We start from the raw sequence: 21,328 nt of genomic DNA, 5'->3' as shown, positions 1-21,328 counted from the left end.
TGAGCTACTTCAAATCTACTCATAGAGCACAGCACCCTCTTTGATGTGGGCATACCATGCTGGACAGTCCTTTGCCAGTATCTCCCATGTCACATAATGAATTCCTAAGTTTTTCAGAGAGACCTTGAGAGTGTCCCTGTATTGTTTCTTCTGACCTTTGTGTGAGTGCTTTTCTTGTGTGAGTTCATAAAATAGTCTTTTAGACAAACCATATGTTTGGCATTCAACGTGGCCAGCCTATTGGAGCTGTATTTTTCCCTAGTAGAGTTTAAATTCTTGGCAGTTTAGTTCAAGAAAGGACCTCAGAACAACAACAAAAAAGGAAGAAAATAAAGAAAGTAAAGCTTCTATCTTCATTCAGACTCCACTGGTTTTTCTTGGAGGCGGATACCATTTTTCATCATGAGTCCTTTGGAATTGTCTGGGATCATTGTATTGCTGAAAATAGCCAAGTCATTCACAGCTGATCATTGTATAGTATTGCTGTGACTGTGTACAGTGTTCTCCTGGTTCTGCTTGCTTTACTTTGCATAAGTTCATATAAGACTTTCTAGGTTTCTTTGAAATCATCCTGCTTGTTACAGAGAGACCATTTTGAGCTCATAAAAAAAAAGCAACTAAATGAAACAAAACTAAAACCAAACACCTCCTAATAATGAGGGCTGTGCAAAAGTGGAATGAGCTGTTACAAGTTTTTGTATAGAGGTTTAGGGATATTTGGGGTTTGAGCAGGACTAGGTATGGGGTCCTTATTGGTATAAGTCATAACAAGGCCACAGTGACCAGTATAAGACCTTAAGTGTCTCGACATTTACCCAACAGCACTGGCCTTGGTGCTTGGGTTTCCAATTCTTGGCCAACACAAATAGAGCTGCTGTAAATTTTTTTTTCTTGTTAATATGTGTCCTTTTTCTCTTTGGAGCGTAGATACAACAGCAATAGCAGTAGATCAAAGAATATGCAGTTTAATAGATTTGAAGGCATAGTTTCAAACTGCCTTCCAGAATGGCTGCATCAGTTCCTAGCTTCAACAATTGTTTTAACGTAGCTGCTTTCCCACAACCCTTCCAACATTTGCTATCTTCCCTTTTTTGTCCACTTTGCCAACCTGATCTATGTGGAGTGGTACCTCAGAGTTTAATTTGCATTTCTTTAATCATTAGAGAATTTTTCATAGGGCTTCTAATACCTTGGATTTTGTTCTCTGAAGAGTGCCTATTCATAGACTTTACCATTTACCAATTTTGAAATCTTGCTTATAGATGTGAATCAGTTTTGTACATCTCATAGAAGTGAGACCTTTACTAGAGGAACTTGCTGTCAAGATTTTCTCCCAAATTTCTTTCTTCTCTTCAAATTTTTATTTGCCTTGATTTTGTTTGTGCAAAACTTAAATTTTATGTAATAAAATTTGTCCGTTTTACTTCCTGTGAACATGGCTGCATCTTCCCCTATCAATAAACATGACAGGCAATTTCTGTCATGCTCCTCTAATTTGTTTATGATGTTATCCTTTATGTCTACATCATAGAACTTTTTGGAGATTGTCTTCATATACATTGTAAGATGTTGGTCCATACCTATTTTCTGCCAGAATGCTTCGCAATTTTCTAAACATGGCCATAGAATTGTGAGTTCTATCTTCAGTAGCTGGGACCTTTGAATCAATCAGACGCTAGGCTATAATGCTTGTTTACTTCTACAGATTAGCTTAGTCTGTTCAACTGATCAACCCTTTTCTTTTTCACCCTGTAACCAAATTGTTTTGATGATTGTCTTTGTGATACAGTTTTGGATCTGGGACTAGTATTGGGTGCTTTTCCTTGACATTTTTTTATTAGACCTCTTGATATTTTCCACCTTTTTCTTTTTTGAAACTTTTTTTTATTACTTTATTTTGATTTATTAACAATCACTTCCATAAGCTTTTGAGTTTTACATTTTTCTCCCCTTCCCTCCCTGCCTTCCTCCCCAAGACAGCATGCAATCTGATATAGGCTATACATATAGATTCCTATTAAACATATTTTCACATTAGTCATGTTGTAAGGAAGAATTAGAACCAATGGGAGGAACCACCAGAAAGAGGAAACAACACAACAGAAGAAAAAAAAAAGAGCAAATACTATGCGGTCGATCTGCATTCAAACTCCATAGTTCTTTCTTTGGATGTGGATAGTATTTTCCATCATGAGGCCTTGGAGATGTCTTAGATCCTGGTATTGCTGAGAAGGGTTAAGTCTATCAATATTAGTCATTGTACAATGTGGCTGTTACTGTGAACAACGTTCTCCTGGTTCTGCTCACTTCACTCAGCATCAGACCATACAAGTCTTTCCAGGTTTTTCTGAAGTCAGCCTGTTCATCATTTCCTTTTTATGTCTCTCTTGAGTCTTGTATTTGAAGATCAAATTTTCTGTTGAGCTCTGGTCTCTCTATCAGGAAGGCTTAGAAGTCCCCTATTTCGTTGAATATCCATCTCCTCACCTGAAAGATCATGCTCATTTTTGCTGGATAGCTGATCCTTGGCTGTAATCCAAGCTCTTTTGCCTTACAGAATATCATATTCCACACCCTGTGGTCTCTTAATGCAGAAGCTGCAAGCTCCTGTGTAATTCTGTAGTTCCATGATATTGAAATTGTTTCTTTCTGGCTGCTTGCAGTATTTTCTCTTTGACCTGGTAATTTTGGAATTTGGCTACTATATTCCTTCATGTTTTCAATTTGGAATCTCTTTCAGGAGATATTTTCTGGGCTTTCAGGTTAATTTTCTGGGTTTTAGAGGGAGGGTAAGAGTGACTTACTTCTTATTCTGCCATCTTGGCTCCCAGAAGCAGAAGTCTTCCATCTTTTCTTACTCCCAGTGAATTTTATTACTATTTCTTCTAGCTCTATGACATAATCCTTTGGTAGTTTGATTGGTCTGATGCTGAATATCATGTAGCATTACTTTATCCACAGTCAGGTGAATAGGATGCTGTTGCTTAAATTAAGTAAATGTATATAGTCTATCTCCAGCTGAGTCTGTCCACTAAGGAGAAGGTTTCTGGGACCTGCAGCAAACCCTCCATTTAAACCAGCTCAAGATAACTTTCCTCTCCTGCTACCAGCCTGATCTCCCGCACCATGTGAAAAGCCCCTGGTGTGAAGAGGAGCAACTCTTTGTTGACCTTGGGCTTTCCACATCATGCTGGACTAGTTGTCAGTTGAATCCACAAAACAGGAGTTACAAACATACTATTAGACTATGCAAGAACGATGACTAAAAACATGGAAAGAAATAAGCAAAGAAACCTTGTATTGAAAGGAACCACAGACAGCCAACCAGTACCACTCTTAAAATTCTACGCCCCAAATGGCTTAAAGGTTAGAGTTATCAAGGAAACATTAACTGAGACATTAGAAGATGCAGTAACACACAAGTGACAATATTTCAATGTCAGTATTTCAATTTTGAATAAGTCTCACAGAAGGATAAACAAAAAGAAAAATATACCTGAACATTAAGCTAGAGAGACTAGAGAGATTTAAGGCATCTTCTAAATGGGAACTGCTCAAGAATAAACATGTTTCTCAACACCACACAGAACTTTTACAAATATACTTTTTGGGATAAAACATTGAAGGAATGTTGTCTTTGACCATACATATTTGTAGTGGACGTTCTGTTTTCCTTTCTCAATGTGAGGTGGGTGGAGAGGTATATGGAATTGTTCTTGATTAAAAAAATATATTTTTCAGGGGCAGCTAGGTGGTGCAGTGGAAAGAGCACCAGCCCTGAAGTCAGGAGGACCTGAGTTCAAATCCAGCCTCAGACCAAACACTTGACTCTTACTAGCTGTGTGACCCTGGGCAAGTCACTTAACCCCAATTGCCTAAAAATTAAAAAAAATATATATTTTTTTCAAAAAAGGAAAAAACACTCAGGCAATTTTCACAACTGTAGCTAGAATTCTTGATCCAAGACATAGATTTTTTTAAAATAGATAATTCTAACTACATAAAACTTAAATGTTTGAATGAAGATCAAATCAAAAGAGAAATTAGAGTCAAGAATATATCAAATATTGCATGAAAAATAACCAAGAAAAGTAATTTATAGTCAAGATATGGCAAGAACTGACAACCAAGTGTACCAGGAGACATTGCTGATAGATAAGTGCTGAAAAGATAGAAAGTTTTCCAAAGTCCTGATAACCATAAATAACACAAGAAAACATGCTCCAAAGCACTGATAATAAGAAAGTCACATGAAAATAATTTTGCTATTTCTTGGTATGCCTTCAAAATTGGTGAAAATGGCAAAAGGAAACTATCGATATTTGATTTTTTAATCGAAATTCACAAATGTTAAATAAAATGAACACTTTTTATATACCATAAAATAGGAAAAGAGAATTGTACATGAAACAAGTTTTAATATGCACAGCTTTACTTTCTTTTTGAGTATAAAACATTTAACATGGCATTTTCAAAGCTGTTCTCCTTCCTTCTGGCCTTAATTGTATTCTTGTTGTTATTCAGTTGTGTCTGACTCTTTGTAAACCCAGTGGGGGTTTTCTGGAATGGTTTGCCATTCCCTTCTCCAGTTCACTTTACAGATGAGGAACTGAGGCAAACACTGTTTAAGTGACTTTGCCCAGGGTCATACAACTACCAAGTGTCTGAAGTCAGATGTGAACTCATGAAAATGAGTCTTCCTGAATTCAGGCCTGGCACACTAAACACTGTGGCACCTGGTTGCCCTGATATTATTACAATCCATCAATTTCCCTCTACAATTTTGGGGTTTCGAGGGAGGTGTGGGGGAGGGCAATTTTATTCCTATTCTCCCTCACTTTGCTAACCTCACCTATATAAAATTTTAAAAAGTCAACAAACAAAATATTTGTAATGAAAGCACATAGTCAAGGGGAAAAAATTTCACACTGTTGATTTCCCAAAATGTACTTTTTATTCTATGTCCATCTCCTCTTAGTCAGGAGGCAAGTTGCACAGAGCTTGAGAAGTCCTGGTATGATGATCACAATAACATGAGGTATGACATCTTGCCAAGTTGTTGGCTTTCACCATGTTGTTATTATCAATTACTCCTTGTAGTCTGCATCAGTTCATACAACTCTTCCTGGGTTTCATTTAAATGGCCTATATTTTGCAGTGTATTATTACATAACATTCACTTACCAAAATTTGTTCATCTGTTGCCCTATTGTATGACATGACATCTTGCTTTCAGGGCTTCTTTGACATAATAAATGGAGCTGGTATCATTATTTTTGTCCACTTGGGTCCTTTTCCTTTAGATGAATGTGTCTTCTACTGGTATCACTGAGTCAGAACATGCCCAATTTCGTGATTTGTGGAGGACTTCACAGCTTCATCAACAGTAAATGAAATTTCCCTCGGCCCTTCCCACATTTTTGCTGGTCATCTTTGTCACTTGCCTGGAGAAGAGGTGGAGCTTGAGAGTTAATTTAATTTGCATTTATCTAATTATTGATTTGTAGTACTTATGTGTAAGTTTTTTTTAATTACATTTATTTTCACCCCTACTGATCTGTTCTCTCCCAGGTGAAAGAATAAATTAAAAACTGTAACAAATACACAATTTAGGAAACAAATTACCTACATTTGTGCTACTCATTTTCTTATCACCTTTAGCAATCGAAAATCTTTCCAAGTATTAGTGATTTGGACTAGTGATTATAGATGCAGAATATATTTCCCCCCAGGAGTGGTTGGTAAGTTGCATTTCTTCCTTTCAAAATTGCCTATTTATAGCTTTTGATCACATGTCTATGATCTCTATTCTTTATATATCTGCATATAAGCAATTGTTTATTCTTAATTATTATTATTATTATATTGGTGAGGCAATTAGGGTTAAATGACTTGCCCAGGGTCACACAGCTAATAAGTGTCAAGTGTCTGAGGCCGGATATGAACTCAGGTCTTCCTGACTCCAGGGCCAGAGCTCTATCCACTGTTCCACCTAGCTGCCCTCAGTCATTTGTTCTTTATATGCCTTTGACATGAAGTCTTTATGAAGGAAACTTGCTGCAAACCTGTTTCCCAGTTAATTGCTTCTTTTAATATTAAAAGTACTGTTCTTTTTATGTCAAGAAAACTGCCAATTTTATTTTCTGTGTCCCTTGTTTGTAGATGAATTCTTCTTCTGTCCATAACTGAATCTCCTTCCTAGTTCCTCTAGTATGTTTGAGAGATCTTTTACGTCTAAGTCATATACTCATAGGAGCTAATCTTAGTCAACAGTATGAAATGCTGGTACATATCTATTTCCTGCCAGGCTACTTTCTGATGCTTCCAGCATTTTATAGCGGTTAATAAGTATGGACCCCATAGTGGAGGTCTTTGGATTGATTAGACACGAGGTTACTATACTAATTTTCTTTTATATATTACACACTTGATTTCTTTATTTTTAAGTACTGACAAAATGGTTTGGATGACTACTGCTTTGTTGTATAACTTCAGATTTGGTCTTGCTAGTGGGAAAGAGACATATGAACATACTTTCAATGAGAACACAAGAGTTGGAAGGGGTGATGAAACCACTGAATCTGACCCCCTCATTTTAGAGATGAGCAAAGGGAGGCATGGAGAGGTTGTTCCGGAGCAGCTGGATGAGAATTAGAACTCAAGTTTTCCCTGATTCTAAATTAGTGCCCTACCCATTACAATTAATGCCTTCCTCTATTCAGTTCTGAATATCAATTTGAATGCAAAGAGAAACAACTAAACTGTCAATATGTTTCAACCTACTGATTTTACCATGAGACTTATGATCCAAGAATAATAATCATTGAAAAAGCTGGCATTTCCATAGTGACTGAACTCTTGAAAAGCATTTTACAGGAGCAGATAGGTAGCACAGTGGATAGAGCACTAGCCCTGGAGTCAGAAGGGACCTGAGTTCAAATCTGGCGTCAGACACATAACACTCCCAAGCTGTGTGACTCTGGGCAAGTCACTTAACCCCAATTGCCTCACCAAAAAAAAAAAGAAAGAAAAGTATTTTACAAATAATGCCTTAGTTGCTCACATAAACATTGGGAGTTAGGTGCTCTTATTATCGCCATTCTATAAATGAGGAAATTGAGGGAGGAATAGGTTACTTGACTTGTCCAGGGTCATACACAGTAAGTGCCAGAGAGTGAACTGGAAATTCAGGTCTTGTGGCTCTCAAGCACATCACTTCATTCACTATACCACCTAGCTGCTTAAAGAAAGCATTACAGAAATAAACAGTTACCAAAGCATTTATATGAGGACCTTTTATGTCTGCAAACAACAGGAAACAAAGTGAGTACCAATCAACTGAGGAATGGCTGAAGAAATTATACCATGTGAATGTCATGAAATATTGAGAAGTGATGACAAATATTAAGATGTCAGAGAAGAATTCATTATGTTTGTAGGGTTTTATGATCAGTATGAAATTCAAGTTGTCTAATGAGGTGCCTTCTGTTGAGAGGTCCAAAGTAATCTGTGCTTCAACAAGAAGCCTGCCCTTGTTCATTAGACATGTAAGTTTTGTCCTTAGCATGATTCTCCAATGTAGTCGACTATGAGATCTAGGTGGAGCTCTTCCTAAACCATCGCCTTTATATTCCTTCATAACAGTATGGATATTGCTGTCTACTGATCACCCTCCTCCCGAAAAAAGCACATCTGTAAGTAAGAGATGATCTCTGGTTGAAAGTCTTCCCACAGTGAGTTAATATGGAGCTGGTCATCAGAATTAATTTTATAATACTGAACAAGCTCTGAACTCCATTTAAATGCTTTCCTTTATTTTTTAAATTTTTTTTTTTGGTTGGGCAATGGGGGTTAAGTGACTTGCCCAGGGTCACACAGCTAGTGTTATGTGTCTGGGCTGGATTTGAACTCAGGTCCCCCTGAATCCAGGGCCAGTGCTCTATCCACTGTGCCACTAGCTGCCCCCAAATGCTTTCCTTTATTAATGACAGTGATAAGACTTTTATGTAAATAAGAGATGACTGTTGCCTAAAGGCTTTACCATACTGATTATATTCCTAAGGTATCACTGTGGTGTGGATTCTCTTCTGTTAAATCAATTAAGAGTGGTAACTAAAAATTTGGCCACATTCATGACACTCACGAAGTTTTTCTCCAGTGCGGATTTTCTGTCATGCAGCAAGACTAGAACTCTTTGTGAAAGTCTTTCCACGTTGTTTACATTCATACGTTTTCTGAAAACAACATGGATTCTCTGATGTTTAGCAAGACTGGAGCTCTCTTTGAAAGCCATTCCAAAATGATTACATTCAAAAGGTTTCTACAGTGTGGATTTTTTTATGTCTAGCAAGATTGCCCTTCACTGTGAAAGCCTTTCCACAGTGATTGCATTCATAAGGTCTTGCTCCACTGTGGATTTTCTCATGATCAGCAAGACTGTAGCTCTTTATGAAAGCCTTTCCACATTGTTTACATTCATAAGGTTTCTCTCCAGTGTGGATTCTCTGATGGGCAGCAAGACTGGAACTCTGTGTGAAAGCCTTTCCACACTGTTTACATTGAAAAGGTTTCTCTCCAGTGTGGATTCTCTGATGTCTAGCAAGATTGCCCTTCACTGTGAAAGCCTTTCCACAATGATTACATTTATAAGGTCTCTCTCCACTGTGTATTTTCTCATGATCAGCAAGACTGCAGCTCTTTGTGAAAGCCCTTCCACACTGTTTGCATTCAAAAGGTTTCTCTCCAGTGTGAATTCTCTGATGGGCAGCAAGACTGGAGCTCTGTGTGAAAGCCTTCCCACATTGATTACATTCATAAAGCTTCTCCCCAGTGTGGATTCTCTGATGTGCAACAAGATTGGAGCTCTGTCTGAAAGTCTTTCCACATTGATTACATTCATGAGGTTTCTCTCCAGTGTGGATTTTGTCATGATCAGTAAGGCTGGAGCGGAATCTGAAAGCCTTCCCACATTGTTTACATATATAAGGTTTCTCTCCAGTGTGGATTCTCTGATGTTTAACAAGACTGGAGCCATATGTGAAAGTTTTTACACATAGATTACATTCATAAGGTTTCTCTCCAGTGTGAATTCTCTGATGTACAGCAAGATGGGAGTTAAATTGGAAAGCCTTTCCACACTGATTACATTCATAAGGTTTCTCTCCACTGTGGGTTCTCTGATGTAAAGACAGATGCAACACCTGTCTGAAAGTCTTTTCACGTTGATTATAGTGGAACAATTTCTTTCCAGTGTGGATTCTCTGATGGCCAATAAGGAGTGATCTATAGCAGAAACCCTTCCCACATTCATTACATTTACAAAAGGTCACTCCTGTATCAATCTTTTGATGTCTAATAAGATCTGAGTTCCAACCAAAGATCTTCTCATACTGATTATATGAATATGGCTTCAGTACATTATGAAACCTAGGATGGTAAGAAGAGGTGAGAGATGGGATATGGTTGGTGCATATGCATTATATTTATTAGGCTCCTTTCTAATGTGAATGTTCTGATAAGTAAAAAGTTTAGAGTTCTGACTGGAGGCCTTCCTAATTTTACTTACATAAAGCATTTCTTCAGTATCATTTTTCTGATGTCTAATGATGTCTGAACTCCAGCTGATGGCCATTTCCCATGGATTACCTTGATATATTTGCATTTCAGTAAGCTTCTCATGAGACTGAAAAAGCTTTACCTGTTCAGGAAAGCACTTGCTATATTCACTATCCTGAAAGCAGTCATTCCATAAGGTCATTTTCTTACACTGATTTAGGACTGAAGACTGTCTGAATCTCTTCCCAGTTTTTTCCAACTCACAGTGACTCATTGGATTTTTATCCACTTTCATATTAGAGTTGTGGATTTCTCTTAAATTGAAGTCAAAGGCACCGGCACTCACAAATCTTTGCTGGCCAGATTTTTCCACAAAAATTCTCAGCTTTGTAGTCATCTCATTTACTTCAAATATGGTCTCTGCAACTGAAGAAAATAAACAATCATATAAACAGAAGAAGACATGGACACCTAAGTATGTGTTCTTTCTTTGGATGGCAGAAAGTAAACTCATTTATGTTCTATTTCCCCAGTTAAAAAGAAAACTTTTCAAGCTTAAGCAGGCAGAGTCAATCTTTGGAAATGCCATTCAGTCACAACCCTAGGAGGGTTTATTCGAAAGAGCAATAATATTGGCTCCTGACAACAAATGCGTGACACAGGAAGGCCCAGCATTCTCATTAACCTTCACAACTCAGGTATGAGCTCCGAATACCTGAGCTGCAGCTGAAACTAGAACTTAAACCCTGTGATTGAGTGTGCTCTGTCCACAATACCAGAAGGCTTTCCTTTAGTGCACTTTCTTTCTTCAAATGTTTCTTGTTGATTATACTCACACTGACTTTTGCTTTAGCATCCCTGGTATATCCCCTTGCTGCAAAGGACTGATCAACTCTTCCCTAGGAACTAGAAGCCCTGTGCATATGGAATCAGTAAAGGATGAGGAAAGAGAGAAAGAATTTCATTTATTTCATCCATTCAGTGGTTCCCAGGACTACTCAAAGATGGTTTCCATTGTACAAGTTTTGTGCATCTTCAAAGGGTGGCAGAGATCATGCAGCTCATTTGGAATCAGAAAGGTCCACCTTCATTCACCTCTTTCATAGAAGGATGGACACATTTCATTGTTTGTTATACAGAAATTAAAGGCCATTGGTAGTGTGGCAGTAAAAGGTCTGAACTTCCCAGCATCAGAAAGATTAGTTCAAATCAGCCTCGGTCACTTGGTAGCTGTGCTCCTAGGCAAGGCATATACTTGCCTTAGTAACCTCAACTATGAAATGGAGATAATAATAGTACAAAATTTACTGGGCTGAGGATCAAATGATGATTATAAAGTACTTGGCTGAGCTTCAAACTTGGAGCAGGTATGTAAAAATGCTAATTCCCTTCCCTTCCCACCATCTCGGCTGCATTTGAGGGAAGAATGAAGGAAAGGATAACATGCTCTAGTAGGCAGTATTGAGAGCAACGAGCTACTGACTTAAGTTACCAGAGGACATGGTCCTTACCCAGGGACAGCAGGTTCTGGACATTCTCCAGCATGACCTCCTTGTACAGCTCTTTCTGAGAATGGTCCAAGAGGCCCCACTCCTCCTCAGTGAAGTCCACAACCACATCCTTGAATGTCACCAACTCCTAAACCATCAAAAGACACATCATTTAGAACTGAAAGATTCCAGAATTCATCTAGTCCAACCCTATCAATTTCAAGGAGGAAACTGAAGCACGGAAGAGACTTCCCCAAAACTCACATAACCTTCATGTGCATCAGAGCCAACACTTGAAACCATAGTCAATAACAGCCCAATGGAATGCTGAGAAAAGCATTTTATATTTGAAATTAGAATCATAGTGGAATAACAAAAGCATGTGCATCAGAGCCTACACTTGAAACCATAGTCAATAACAGCCCAATGGAATGCTGAGAAAAGCATTTTATATTTGAAATTAGAATCATAGTGGAATAACAAAAGCATGTGCATCAGACCAACACTTGAAACCATAGTCAATAACAGCCCAATGGAATGCTGAGAAAAGCAGTTTATATTTGAAATTAGAATCATAGTGGAATAACAAAAGCTGGAGAAATGTCTTATTAAGAAATGTTTCTCCCTACAGAACCAGGGAGAAGGTATGTCCTCTATCACTGAGGTATGAGGATGTGTGGAGAAGAAAGAGAGAAGGCGGAATGAAATTCCTCCTCACTATCTACTTAATTTCTTTTTTTTAAAGGCAATTGGGGTTAAGTGACTTGCCCAGGGTCATACAACTAGTAAGTGTCAAGTGTCTGAGGTCAGATTTGAACTCAAGTCTTCCTGACTCCAGGGCAAGTCCTCTATCCACTGTACCACCTAGCTGCCCCAAAGAAAAGAATTCTTAAGAGATGTTACTCACATTCTGGCCTGGTCTGAGTGGTATGAGACTTGGTTTCCAGTCAAGTGAAGAAGAGTTATCTATTATAATATTGTGGGCTTGAGGCAGTACTGGGAAAGGTGTGTCACAGCCAAAAAAAATTTTATGTTTTTGCTTTGTGATTTTCACTTGCTAATGGAACATATTCATTTTAATATTTAGTTGTGTAGAAATAAGAATAACTATGATGGGGAAAGGAGAACTGCATTTATTAAAAAATGTAATATTGTATTAAATATGGTCAGAGATTGACAGTTTATGAAAAATAAAATATCAAATATACCCCTAGAACTCTAAAACATTTGGAACTAGGAGTCAACAAGATGAGTGAAGAGGGAGATTGATGGATAACATATGTAAGGGTGGCCAGATCAGGAAATGTGTTGATACTTGGGAGAGTCATTTATTTTTCCAATCTGCTACTTGTAGAACTCGTGTTTGGCCAATGCACTTAGTATGTTAGACTCTTCCATTTTCTAGTAGAATCATATGATTTACTTTTTCAGATGTCCTATTGTTTTGGAGCAATCCCCTTTCACTGGGATAAAAATCTTCACTTTGTCATCATTTTCATTTCTTCCTTAAAGCATTTTATTTGTTCTACCTGTAATTCAAATTTCACTTCTAGTTTCTTTTGATCCCAATTTTGGACTTCTGAATATTTAAAGAATTTGTTACTAGTTTCCTACTTTTTGAGATTCCCAAGAATTTACAAAACTTTCTTTTTCACTAGAGTCTCCTGAGTCATGATTCTTCATTGCATTATATTTACTCAGTGTAAGCAATGACTACAGGAAGGCTGATCTTTTATTGAGAATTCATCTATAACAGAATCCCTAACTTGCTCCCACAAGAAGCTCTCCAAACTTCTTTCCTTCTCCATCATCCCAAATGCTTTCTTTACCACCATGGGGTGAGGTCATGTACTCCAAACTTCCTTTTAAGGAAAAGGTTAGCTCACTCATCTCCCCATTTCTTACCTGGTCACACTACTTCAGAATTTCTTTTGGACCAGGCAATGAGGTTAAGTGACTTGCGCAGGGTCACAGAGCTAGTATGTGTTATGTGTCCGAGGACAGATTTGAACTCAGGTCCTCCTGACTCCAGGGCTGTGCCTCCTACTTCAGAATTTCTAACTGACTTCTCAGCTATGTAGCAGTGTCTGACGTCTTCTGACTCAACACTCTTCCTTTTGTGTGTTATCTTCTCTTTGAAAGTGTAAACTTCTTGGGGAAGAGGACAGTCTTTCTTTTTCTTGGAATTGAATCCCAGGTCTTAACACAGTGCAGATACCTAATAGTTGCTTAGCAAGTGCTTATTGACTATTGACTACCCAAACAATCTCATCTGTGCGTCTTGATTTTTATTTTGCTTTAACAGTTCACCATGACCTAGACCTGATCAACTTTTTCAGTCTTCTTATACCTTACTTTCCACTACCAACTGTTGGGTCTGATGGCACCAGCCTCCTTGTTATGCCAGGAAGACACTCCATCTCTAGGCTCTGGGCATTTTCTCTGCCTCTCCAAAATGGCTGAGAATTCTCTGCCTCATTTTGGCCTCCTGGATCCTTTCGAGTCTCAACCAAAATCCCACCTTCTACAGGAACCTTTTCCTAGGTCCTCTTTATTTTAGTGCTTTTTGTCTTTTAATCACATCCCATTTTGCACAGCCCTCCCTCACTTAAACCCAATTCATTTGCATGTCATGGCATCACCTCTCTCATGTCATGGTCCTTTTCGAGACAGAAGGACAAACAGCATCGACCTGTCTATAGTTCATTTGTACATAACTGTGCTTGTTGTCCTCCCCTTAGACTGTAAGCTCCTTGAGGGCAGATACTGCTGTTTGCCTCTTTTTGTCTGCCCACCACTAAACACAGTGCCCCGGCACATAGGAGATGCTAAGTGTAGAATGAATAATTGTTTGCATTCTCTACTTTTCAGAACCTCTTCATGTGATCTTACCTTGGCTTCTTTCCTTCATTCTCTAAGAAACTGAGAGATTTGTCTGTGAAGGCCAACCATCTACAAGGGCATTTGATCTCATACTGTCCGGTCTTCTCCAACAGTTTGCACCCTTCACCATCCCCCCCAGCCAGTTCTCTTAATTTTTTAACCTTTTTCTATCAGCTGGTTTCTCTCCTACCAACTTTACACATATCTATCTCCCCCATTCTTTTTTTGTTTTTGCTTTTTGGTGAGGCAATTGGGGTTAAGTGACTTGTCCAGGGTCACACACCTATTAAGTGTCAAGTGTTTGTTCTGAGGCCGAATTTGAACTCAGGTCCTCCTGACTTCAGGGCTGGTGCTCCATCTACTGTGCCACCTAGCTGCCCCTATCTCCCCCATTCTTAAGGAAATCTTCACTAACCCCTCCCCAACCCTCAAGCTCCTTCTACCTCATCTTTTCTTAGCCAAACTCCTTGAAAAATCTGTCTTGACTATACTTTCCTCTCTCACTCATTCCTTAACCCCTTACAAGCGGGCTTTCCTCCTCACTCTCTTAAGATATGACAGAACTCTTAATTGCCAAATCTGAAGGTCTTTTCTCAGTCCTCCTCCTAACTGATCTCTCTTCTTCAGACAACACTGTTGAGCACACTCTTCTCCGGGATCCTCACTCCTCTGGAGGTTTTCTCTGCTTTACCTCCTACATGTCTGACCACACTTTTTCAGTCTCCTTTGGTGGCCCATCAATCACATGATAACCCAACTTTTTCCATATTCCCAAGGCTCTGGTCTGGGCCCTCTGTTCTTCTCCATCTTGGATTGACTGAATTATCAACTCTGCGCATCACTGCCCGATCTTTAAACCAGCCTGAGCTTGGTGAAGCTCCCATCAGACTCTATCACATCAGCCAAGCATCTGGGTACATCTGGACTTTGTCACGGCTGTGGTCAGGAGGCCATGAAGTAAAACCAACAGCCTTAGTCTTTGGTCCCCTGAGCCACCAAGACTGCAGGAGGGTCTCAGTACCTTTTAAGGGGAAAACATCTACCTTTTTGTGTCAGAAGTTAAAATAGAGGCAGTTAGGTGGCAGAAGATTGAGCCAGGCTGGGACTAAATCAGAAAGACTCGAGCTCATCTCCAACCTCAGAAAAGTAATAGATGTGTGACCCTGGGCAAGTCACTTACTCTGCTTCAGGGGAGAGGTTGGCCAACAGAAAGAAGAGAGGGGAGGACTTGTGTGTTGGGGGGGCGGGGTGAGCCAGGCATGCACAGAGAGCAAAGCCAGGGCGCCCATAGATATGCATGAAGCGATTCTCCTTGTCCATAGGAATGCAGGAGAACCTAAAAAACACAGAGGGCAACAACCGGGTGGAGGAAGGAGTTAGTGCCCAAGATGAAAAAGTGCCAGTGATACACTTCAAAACACAGAAGAGAGCAGAGCAGCATGCTTACTACTGTATTCAATTTTTGTAAAGGAGAGAGATGGCCAGCCTCAAAGACAATCCTCCATGTCGATGGAAATGGCCACATTGGTTGATGCAGGTCAGGTCTGGGGATGGACTGCACTCACCTGCGGCTGGGGTGTCTGGGTCCCGGGGGCCATTTCCTCTGGCTCCAGGCTCCCTGCTTGGGCCAGGCCTTGGTCCTCTGAAGGCTGCGCTGAAGAGGGACAAGGAACAAGGGGGAGACATCTTTCCTCGGCTGGACAGTGGTCTACATGGATTTACAGAGCATGAGGTCCCAGAGGAATTATAAAGCCAGTGGCCCTGCCCTCAAGGGACAAATTCCAACCAAGAGAAGAGGGCAGCAGGTAGGGTCAGGCTAAGAAAAGGTCTAAAAACAAAGACTCCTTCCCATCCTCATTTATTCCTTCTCTTCAGCCCCACTCTCCTTGCCAACACAGCCCAAAAAGAAGAAGGCCTTGGGATCCTAGATGGGATGAAAACAGTTAGAGCCTCATTTACACCTAAGAACTCTCCATCCAAGTAATACTATGAGTGAAGAGATAGGAAGGTCCACCAACTGTGACCCAATGGTAAAGGTGGGGATGGCACCCTAAGTTCTTTGGGATGTGCTGGGAAACCTGAACAAGTAGCAGGGGAGCAGCCCCAGGAGCCAGACCTGAGAAGGAGGCTTGCTCCTGGTATAACTGAAGGACAGATGGGGAAGATGAGGCCCAATGGAAAGGGCAGCCAGCAAAAGCAGGAGGCAATGAGGGATCCTCACTCAGACCTACCAGGGACCTGAACCTGCAGACACACCTTCCAAAAGACAGAGATCTCAGCACCAAGGAAAGAAGACAGAGAAATCTCAGCTCCAAGGGTTCTGGTTTTCAGCCAGCCTGCTTTGGGTGGGTCCCCCTAGTCCCCAAAGCCCAGCCTTGCCTCAAGGCTCTGAGGCCCCCAAATCAGAGCTTTCCTCCAGTGGCACCCAGGGCTAAGGCCTCAGGACCCTGCCTGCCTCCCTCTATGCCCCAAGCCCTGCCTTCCACCAAATGGAATACAATTGCCATTAGAATGACCCTTCTGCCCTAGACTCCTCCCAATCTTCCAAACTCTACTCCAAGGCTTAAATTCCCCCAGGCTGTCACCCACCAGGCTGGTCACTCCTGAGAGCTCCAACTCCACCATCCCTCCCCCCTTATTCCCCTCCATGTTCTCAGGATCCAGTGACCCTGGCCTCCCTGCTGTTCCTCACAGGTGACTCTCCCTCTCCATTGGCTCCTCTCCCCCCTAGTCTCTGCCTCTGGGTTTCACCAGTTTCTTTCATGTCTCAACTAAAATCCCATCTCCTGCCAGAAGCCTTTCTTGGTCCACCTTCTCTGAGCTCCTGAAATTTACCTTATACATATTCTGTGTGTAGAAAACAAACACATATTAAATACCTACTACGTGCCAGGTACTGGTGCTTTAAAAAATTATCTCCTCTGATCCTTAAAAACAACCACCTCCACTGTGCATTACCACCATTTTACAGGACAGATGATGGAGACAAACCCCGTAGAAAGTGTTTGAGGCCCATGTGAACTCAGGTTTTCCTGACTCCAGGCCCCAGCACCCAGTCTATCCACTGTACCATCTAGCTACAGACTTAAATACAGGAAAAAACAAATGAAGATGAATGACTGTAAACATTTTTTAGATGTCTAACCAAAAAATAAATAAGAAAGAAGTCAAAGAGATGAATAAAAGCTTAGATAAGCTAGGTATTATAGATGCGTGGAATCGAATGGAAATAAAAAGGAATACGCCTTCCCTTCAGTGGCACATGGTATCTTTAGAAAAACTGTCCATTTGTTGGGCATAAGAACTTTGCAGTTAAATAGAAAAAAGTGAAAATATTAACTGCATCCTTTTCAGATCTTAATATTTAATAAGGGACCATGGAAACACAGATTAAAAATTAATTGGAGAGTAAATAACCTAATCTTAAAGAATGAGTGGGTTAAAGAACAAGTCATAGAATCAATAATTTTATTAAAGAGAATGATCATAAGGAGACAACATACCAAAATGTATGGGATGCAGCAATAGTAGTAATCAGAGAAAAATTTATCTCTAAATCCTTACATCAATAAAGAGAAGACAGCAATTAAAAAAAAAACTAGAAAAGGAACAAACTAAAAATCCATAATTAAACAACAAATAGGAAATCCTAACAATTAAAGGTGAGATTAATAAAGTTAAATGTAAGAAAACCATTGAACTAATAAATAAAGCTAGAAGTTGGTTTAATGAAAAAACCAATAAAATAAACCATTCATTAATATGATTTTAAAAAGAGAAAAGAAAACCAAATTACCAGTATCAAAAATAAAAAGAGTGACTATACTGAAGATGAATTCAAAGCAATTATGAAGAGTTATTTTGCCCAGTTATATATGAATAAATTTAACAATTTAAGTGAAATGGAAGCATACTTATAAAAATATAAACTGCCTAGATTAACAGGAGAGGAAATAAAATACCTAAATAAGCCTATCTTAGAAATAGAAATCGAAGAGGTCATAACTGAGCTTCCTAAGAAAAAAGCATCAGGACCAGATGGATTTACAAGTGAATTCCACCAAACATTTAAAGATCAACTCATTCTAATATTGAATAAATTATTTGGAATAATAGGCAAAGGAGTCCCACCAAACTCCTTTTATGAAACAAATATGGTGCTAATATTTAAGAAGGAAGAGTAAAAACAGAGAATGAAAATTACAGATCAATTTCATTAATGAATGTGAATGCAAAAATCCTAAATAAAATACTAGCCAGGGGACTCCAACAATATATCACAAAGATTATATACAATGACCAAGTGGGATTTATACCAGGAATGCAGGGATGGTTTAACCTAAGGAAAACTATTAACATAATCGATTATATCAATAACAAATGTTACAAAAATCATATTAAATCAACAAATGCAGTAAAAGCTTTTTGATAAAATACAACACTCATTTTTATGAACACTTGAAAGCATAGGTACTAATGTATCTACCTAAAACCATCACAAATGTTATTTATAATGGGGATAAGCTAGAAGTCTCCCCAAGAAGATCAGGTGTGAAACAAAAACACCTATTATGACCAATATTGTTCAATATCACATTAGAAATGCTAGCAATAGAAATAAGAAAAGAAAAAAGAAACTGAAGGAATCAGAATGGGCAATGAAGTCATAGAACTCTCTCTTCCTGTAGATAATATGACGATATATTTGGAAAATCCCAGAAATTCAACTAAAAATTTAGTTGAAACAATGAATAATTTTAGCAAATTAACAGGATATAAAATAAACTCACATAAATCATTAGCATTTCTATATATCACCAACAAAACCGTGGAAGAAGAGAGACTAAGAGGTACCCCACTTAAAATAACTGTAGACAGTATAAAATATTTGGGAGTATAACTGCCAAATGAGGAGAATGTGGACCCGACAAGGTAGCATGCTGGAGGGAGCATCTCTATGTACGCTGAGGTGCAGAGACAGACCCTGGGCCTGGCACTGAAGTAACCGAGAAAGAAAGGAGAATACCACCGAGGTTAGCAGATGACTGCTACCTCAAATGGGACTGGGGGAAAAACAGGGCCTAAATGAAACTCCCAGGAGGAAAGGCTACTGGGTAATGGTGGTGGCAGGAGAATCTGGAAAAGGGCGACAAGCTGGTGTTGGGGAAATGTGATGACGTTTCTTTTGTGCCCAAGATCAGAGCTAGTGACAAGGTGTGTGTTCACACGCATCCCAGGCTGCCTCCTGACTATGCTAATGGCAGCTGCTTCTCCCACTGGTGGCTTCTGACCTGAGCATCCACTCTGGGGAAGGGCCCAGCCCAGCTGTCCCTCATTTCCCAGACAGGCCACCAGGCCCTTACAAGGGCTCTTCCTTGTCTTCCCCTTTTCACCTGTCCTTCCAGGTGTTCTCACTCTTCTCCCCCTTCCCCCTCCCACACTTTAGAAGGTATGTTCCTTGAGGAGACAGGGGGTCTACTAGATGACAGTGGATAAAGTGCCAGGCCTGGAGTGAGGAAAACTCATCTTCCTGAGTTCAAGCCTGGCTTCAGACCTCACTAGTGATGTGACCCTGGGCAAGTCAGTTCACCCAGTTTGCCTCAACTTCCTTATGTGTAAAATGAGCTGCAGAGGATATGGCAAACCACTCCAGTATTTTTGCCAAGAATGCCCCAGATGGGGTCACAGAGAGTTGGACACGGCTGAAAAACAACTGAAAAGCCAAAGTGAGGAGATACTATACTTCTTGCTGCTGGCATATGCAGCACCAGTGCTTAGCACAGCCAGTGGCACACAGTAAGCACTTAATAAATGCTCACTGACTGACGTCAAAGTCAGTCCCCACATTGTGCTGGTTCATTTGGAAAGTGGCAGCAATGGAAAACGTCCCAGTATTTCTCTGCAAGGACAAAGCCTCTCCCCCAGGGTCACGAGGAAGGGGGGCCCTCATGATGTCATCCTGAGCGCTCCCTCCCGCACCCAGCCTGCAGTGGGGGTTCTGGGGAGCTCCTCCCCCGGCTTTTGATCCCCATGGGCCACACTGGACAAGCCTGAGGCCCAGGAGGGCCCAAGCTCTCCCTGCCTCCAGCAGGCCTTCAGGGCCCTGAGGCACCCACGACAACACCCCCACGCGTGGGGCTTCTCACCTCCTCCTCTTACAGTAAAGGAAGCTGGGGTGGGGGGGGTTTCTTTGGCTGGAGAGGGGGTCCCCAAGGAGTGGTGACCCCCCCAAAGGCCGGCCCTGCCCCTCCTCCCAAGCGCACGGGGCAGCCTGGGGAGGGGAAAAGAACACGCAAAACTAGGGGCTCCCCCGGCCACGCCGGGACCCCAGCAGCCCCTCCCCCACCGAGGCACGTGCAATCACACACAATTAGCAGCACACGTTCACCTACCCCTCCACCATCATGGCATGCGCACTCACAATCACCCACACTCACTGGCCCCAGCCCCGCCCTCTCTTGCACACGCACAAGCTCCCAGGGACGCTGCCACACTGACTAACCCGAAACGGGCCCCAGCATGGTTGGGAAGACACCGAGGGGAAGGAGGGATCCCCGGGAGCTGGGAGGCGGGGCCGCGCCTGCGCACTGACTCCCTCCCGCCCCACCGCCCTATCCCGGAGAAGCTGCGCCTGCGCACCACACAGACTCCCAGCATGCCCTGGGGCTCAGCGGCCAGCCTCAGGAGGAGGGGCTGAGAGGGCGTGACGTCACAGCAGGGCCCTGAGGGACATGTCTGGCTGCCTGCCCAGGGCCTTGCTGAGATCAGACCTGGAAGGGGTGTGTGATGTAATGCTTCGCCTCGGTCAGGGGCGTTCTTCCCCCACCCCCTTTTCTGCTTCCTGTTCCGGGCAGTCCCCCTTTAGAGTGTAATCGCCTGGAGGGCAGCGCCCGTTCTTTCTGCACACAGTAGGCATCTAATGTGGCTTCTTGTTCCAGTGAGCCCCAAAATCCCTGAGAAGTGGAGCTGTTATGCCATTCTTACAGAGAAGGAAACTGAGGCAGAGGCTAACAGCTGACTGGTTGAAGGAACAGGATCAGTTCTTTCCTTCTGGGACCTTTGGAAAACACTCCAACGACCCTTTTGGGGAAGCAGGGAGACTCCCCCCAAGGAGGGAGAACCTCTCCCTAGTTAGGGGGGTCTGGTGACTCGGGACAGAGTTGGGGACTGGAACTGGGAATGTCTGAGACACTTAGGACTGGGTGACCCTGAGCAAGTCACTTCACCTATGTTTGCCTTAGTTTCCTCAATTGCCATATAAAGATAATAAACGGCCCCCCGCCCCCCAGGTTGTTGTGAAGACTGTCCATAGTGGACAGTGGGGAAAACCAACCTGACTCCATTTTGTCTTGTGGTCATTCTTGAACTCATAACCCAAGAGACTGTGATCTCCTTGGGAG

General features: G+C 41.2%; 1 protein-coding gene across 1 annotated transcript; it reads right to left on the bottom strand.

Moving 5' to 3' along the window:
• Positions 1-4,931: 4,931 nt before the first annotated feature.
• On the bottom strand, positions 4,932-20,505 carry LOC110203952 (uncharacterized). The gene is given in 6 exon segments (XM_078146395.1): positions 4,932-8,321; positions 8,323-9,439; positions 9,442-9,981; positions 11,067-11,193; positions 15,494-15,582; positions 20,431-20,505. Coding segments are annotated over 6 exon segments (2,118 nt in total). The 5' UTR covers positions 20,450-20,505; the 3' UTR covers positions 4,932-8,095.
• Between the last annotated feature and the right edge of the window lie 823 nt (positions 20,506-21,328).

Source organism: Phascolarctos cinereus, unplaced genomic scaffold (assembly GCF_003287225.1).
Source record: "Phascolarctos cinereus isolate Bilbo 61053 unplaced genomic scaffold, phaCin_HiC Scaffold_726;HRSCAF=1367, whole genome shotgun sequence".
Taxonomy (NCBI): Eukaryota; Metazoa; Chordata; class Mammalia; order Diprotodontia; family Phascolarctidae; genus Phascolarctos; species Phascolarctos cinereus.
Note: the sequence above shows the minus strand (reverse complement) of the source record. Positions and strands in the feature narration are given on the sequence as shown.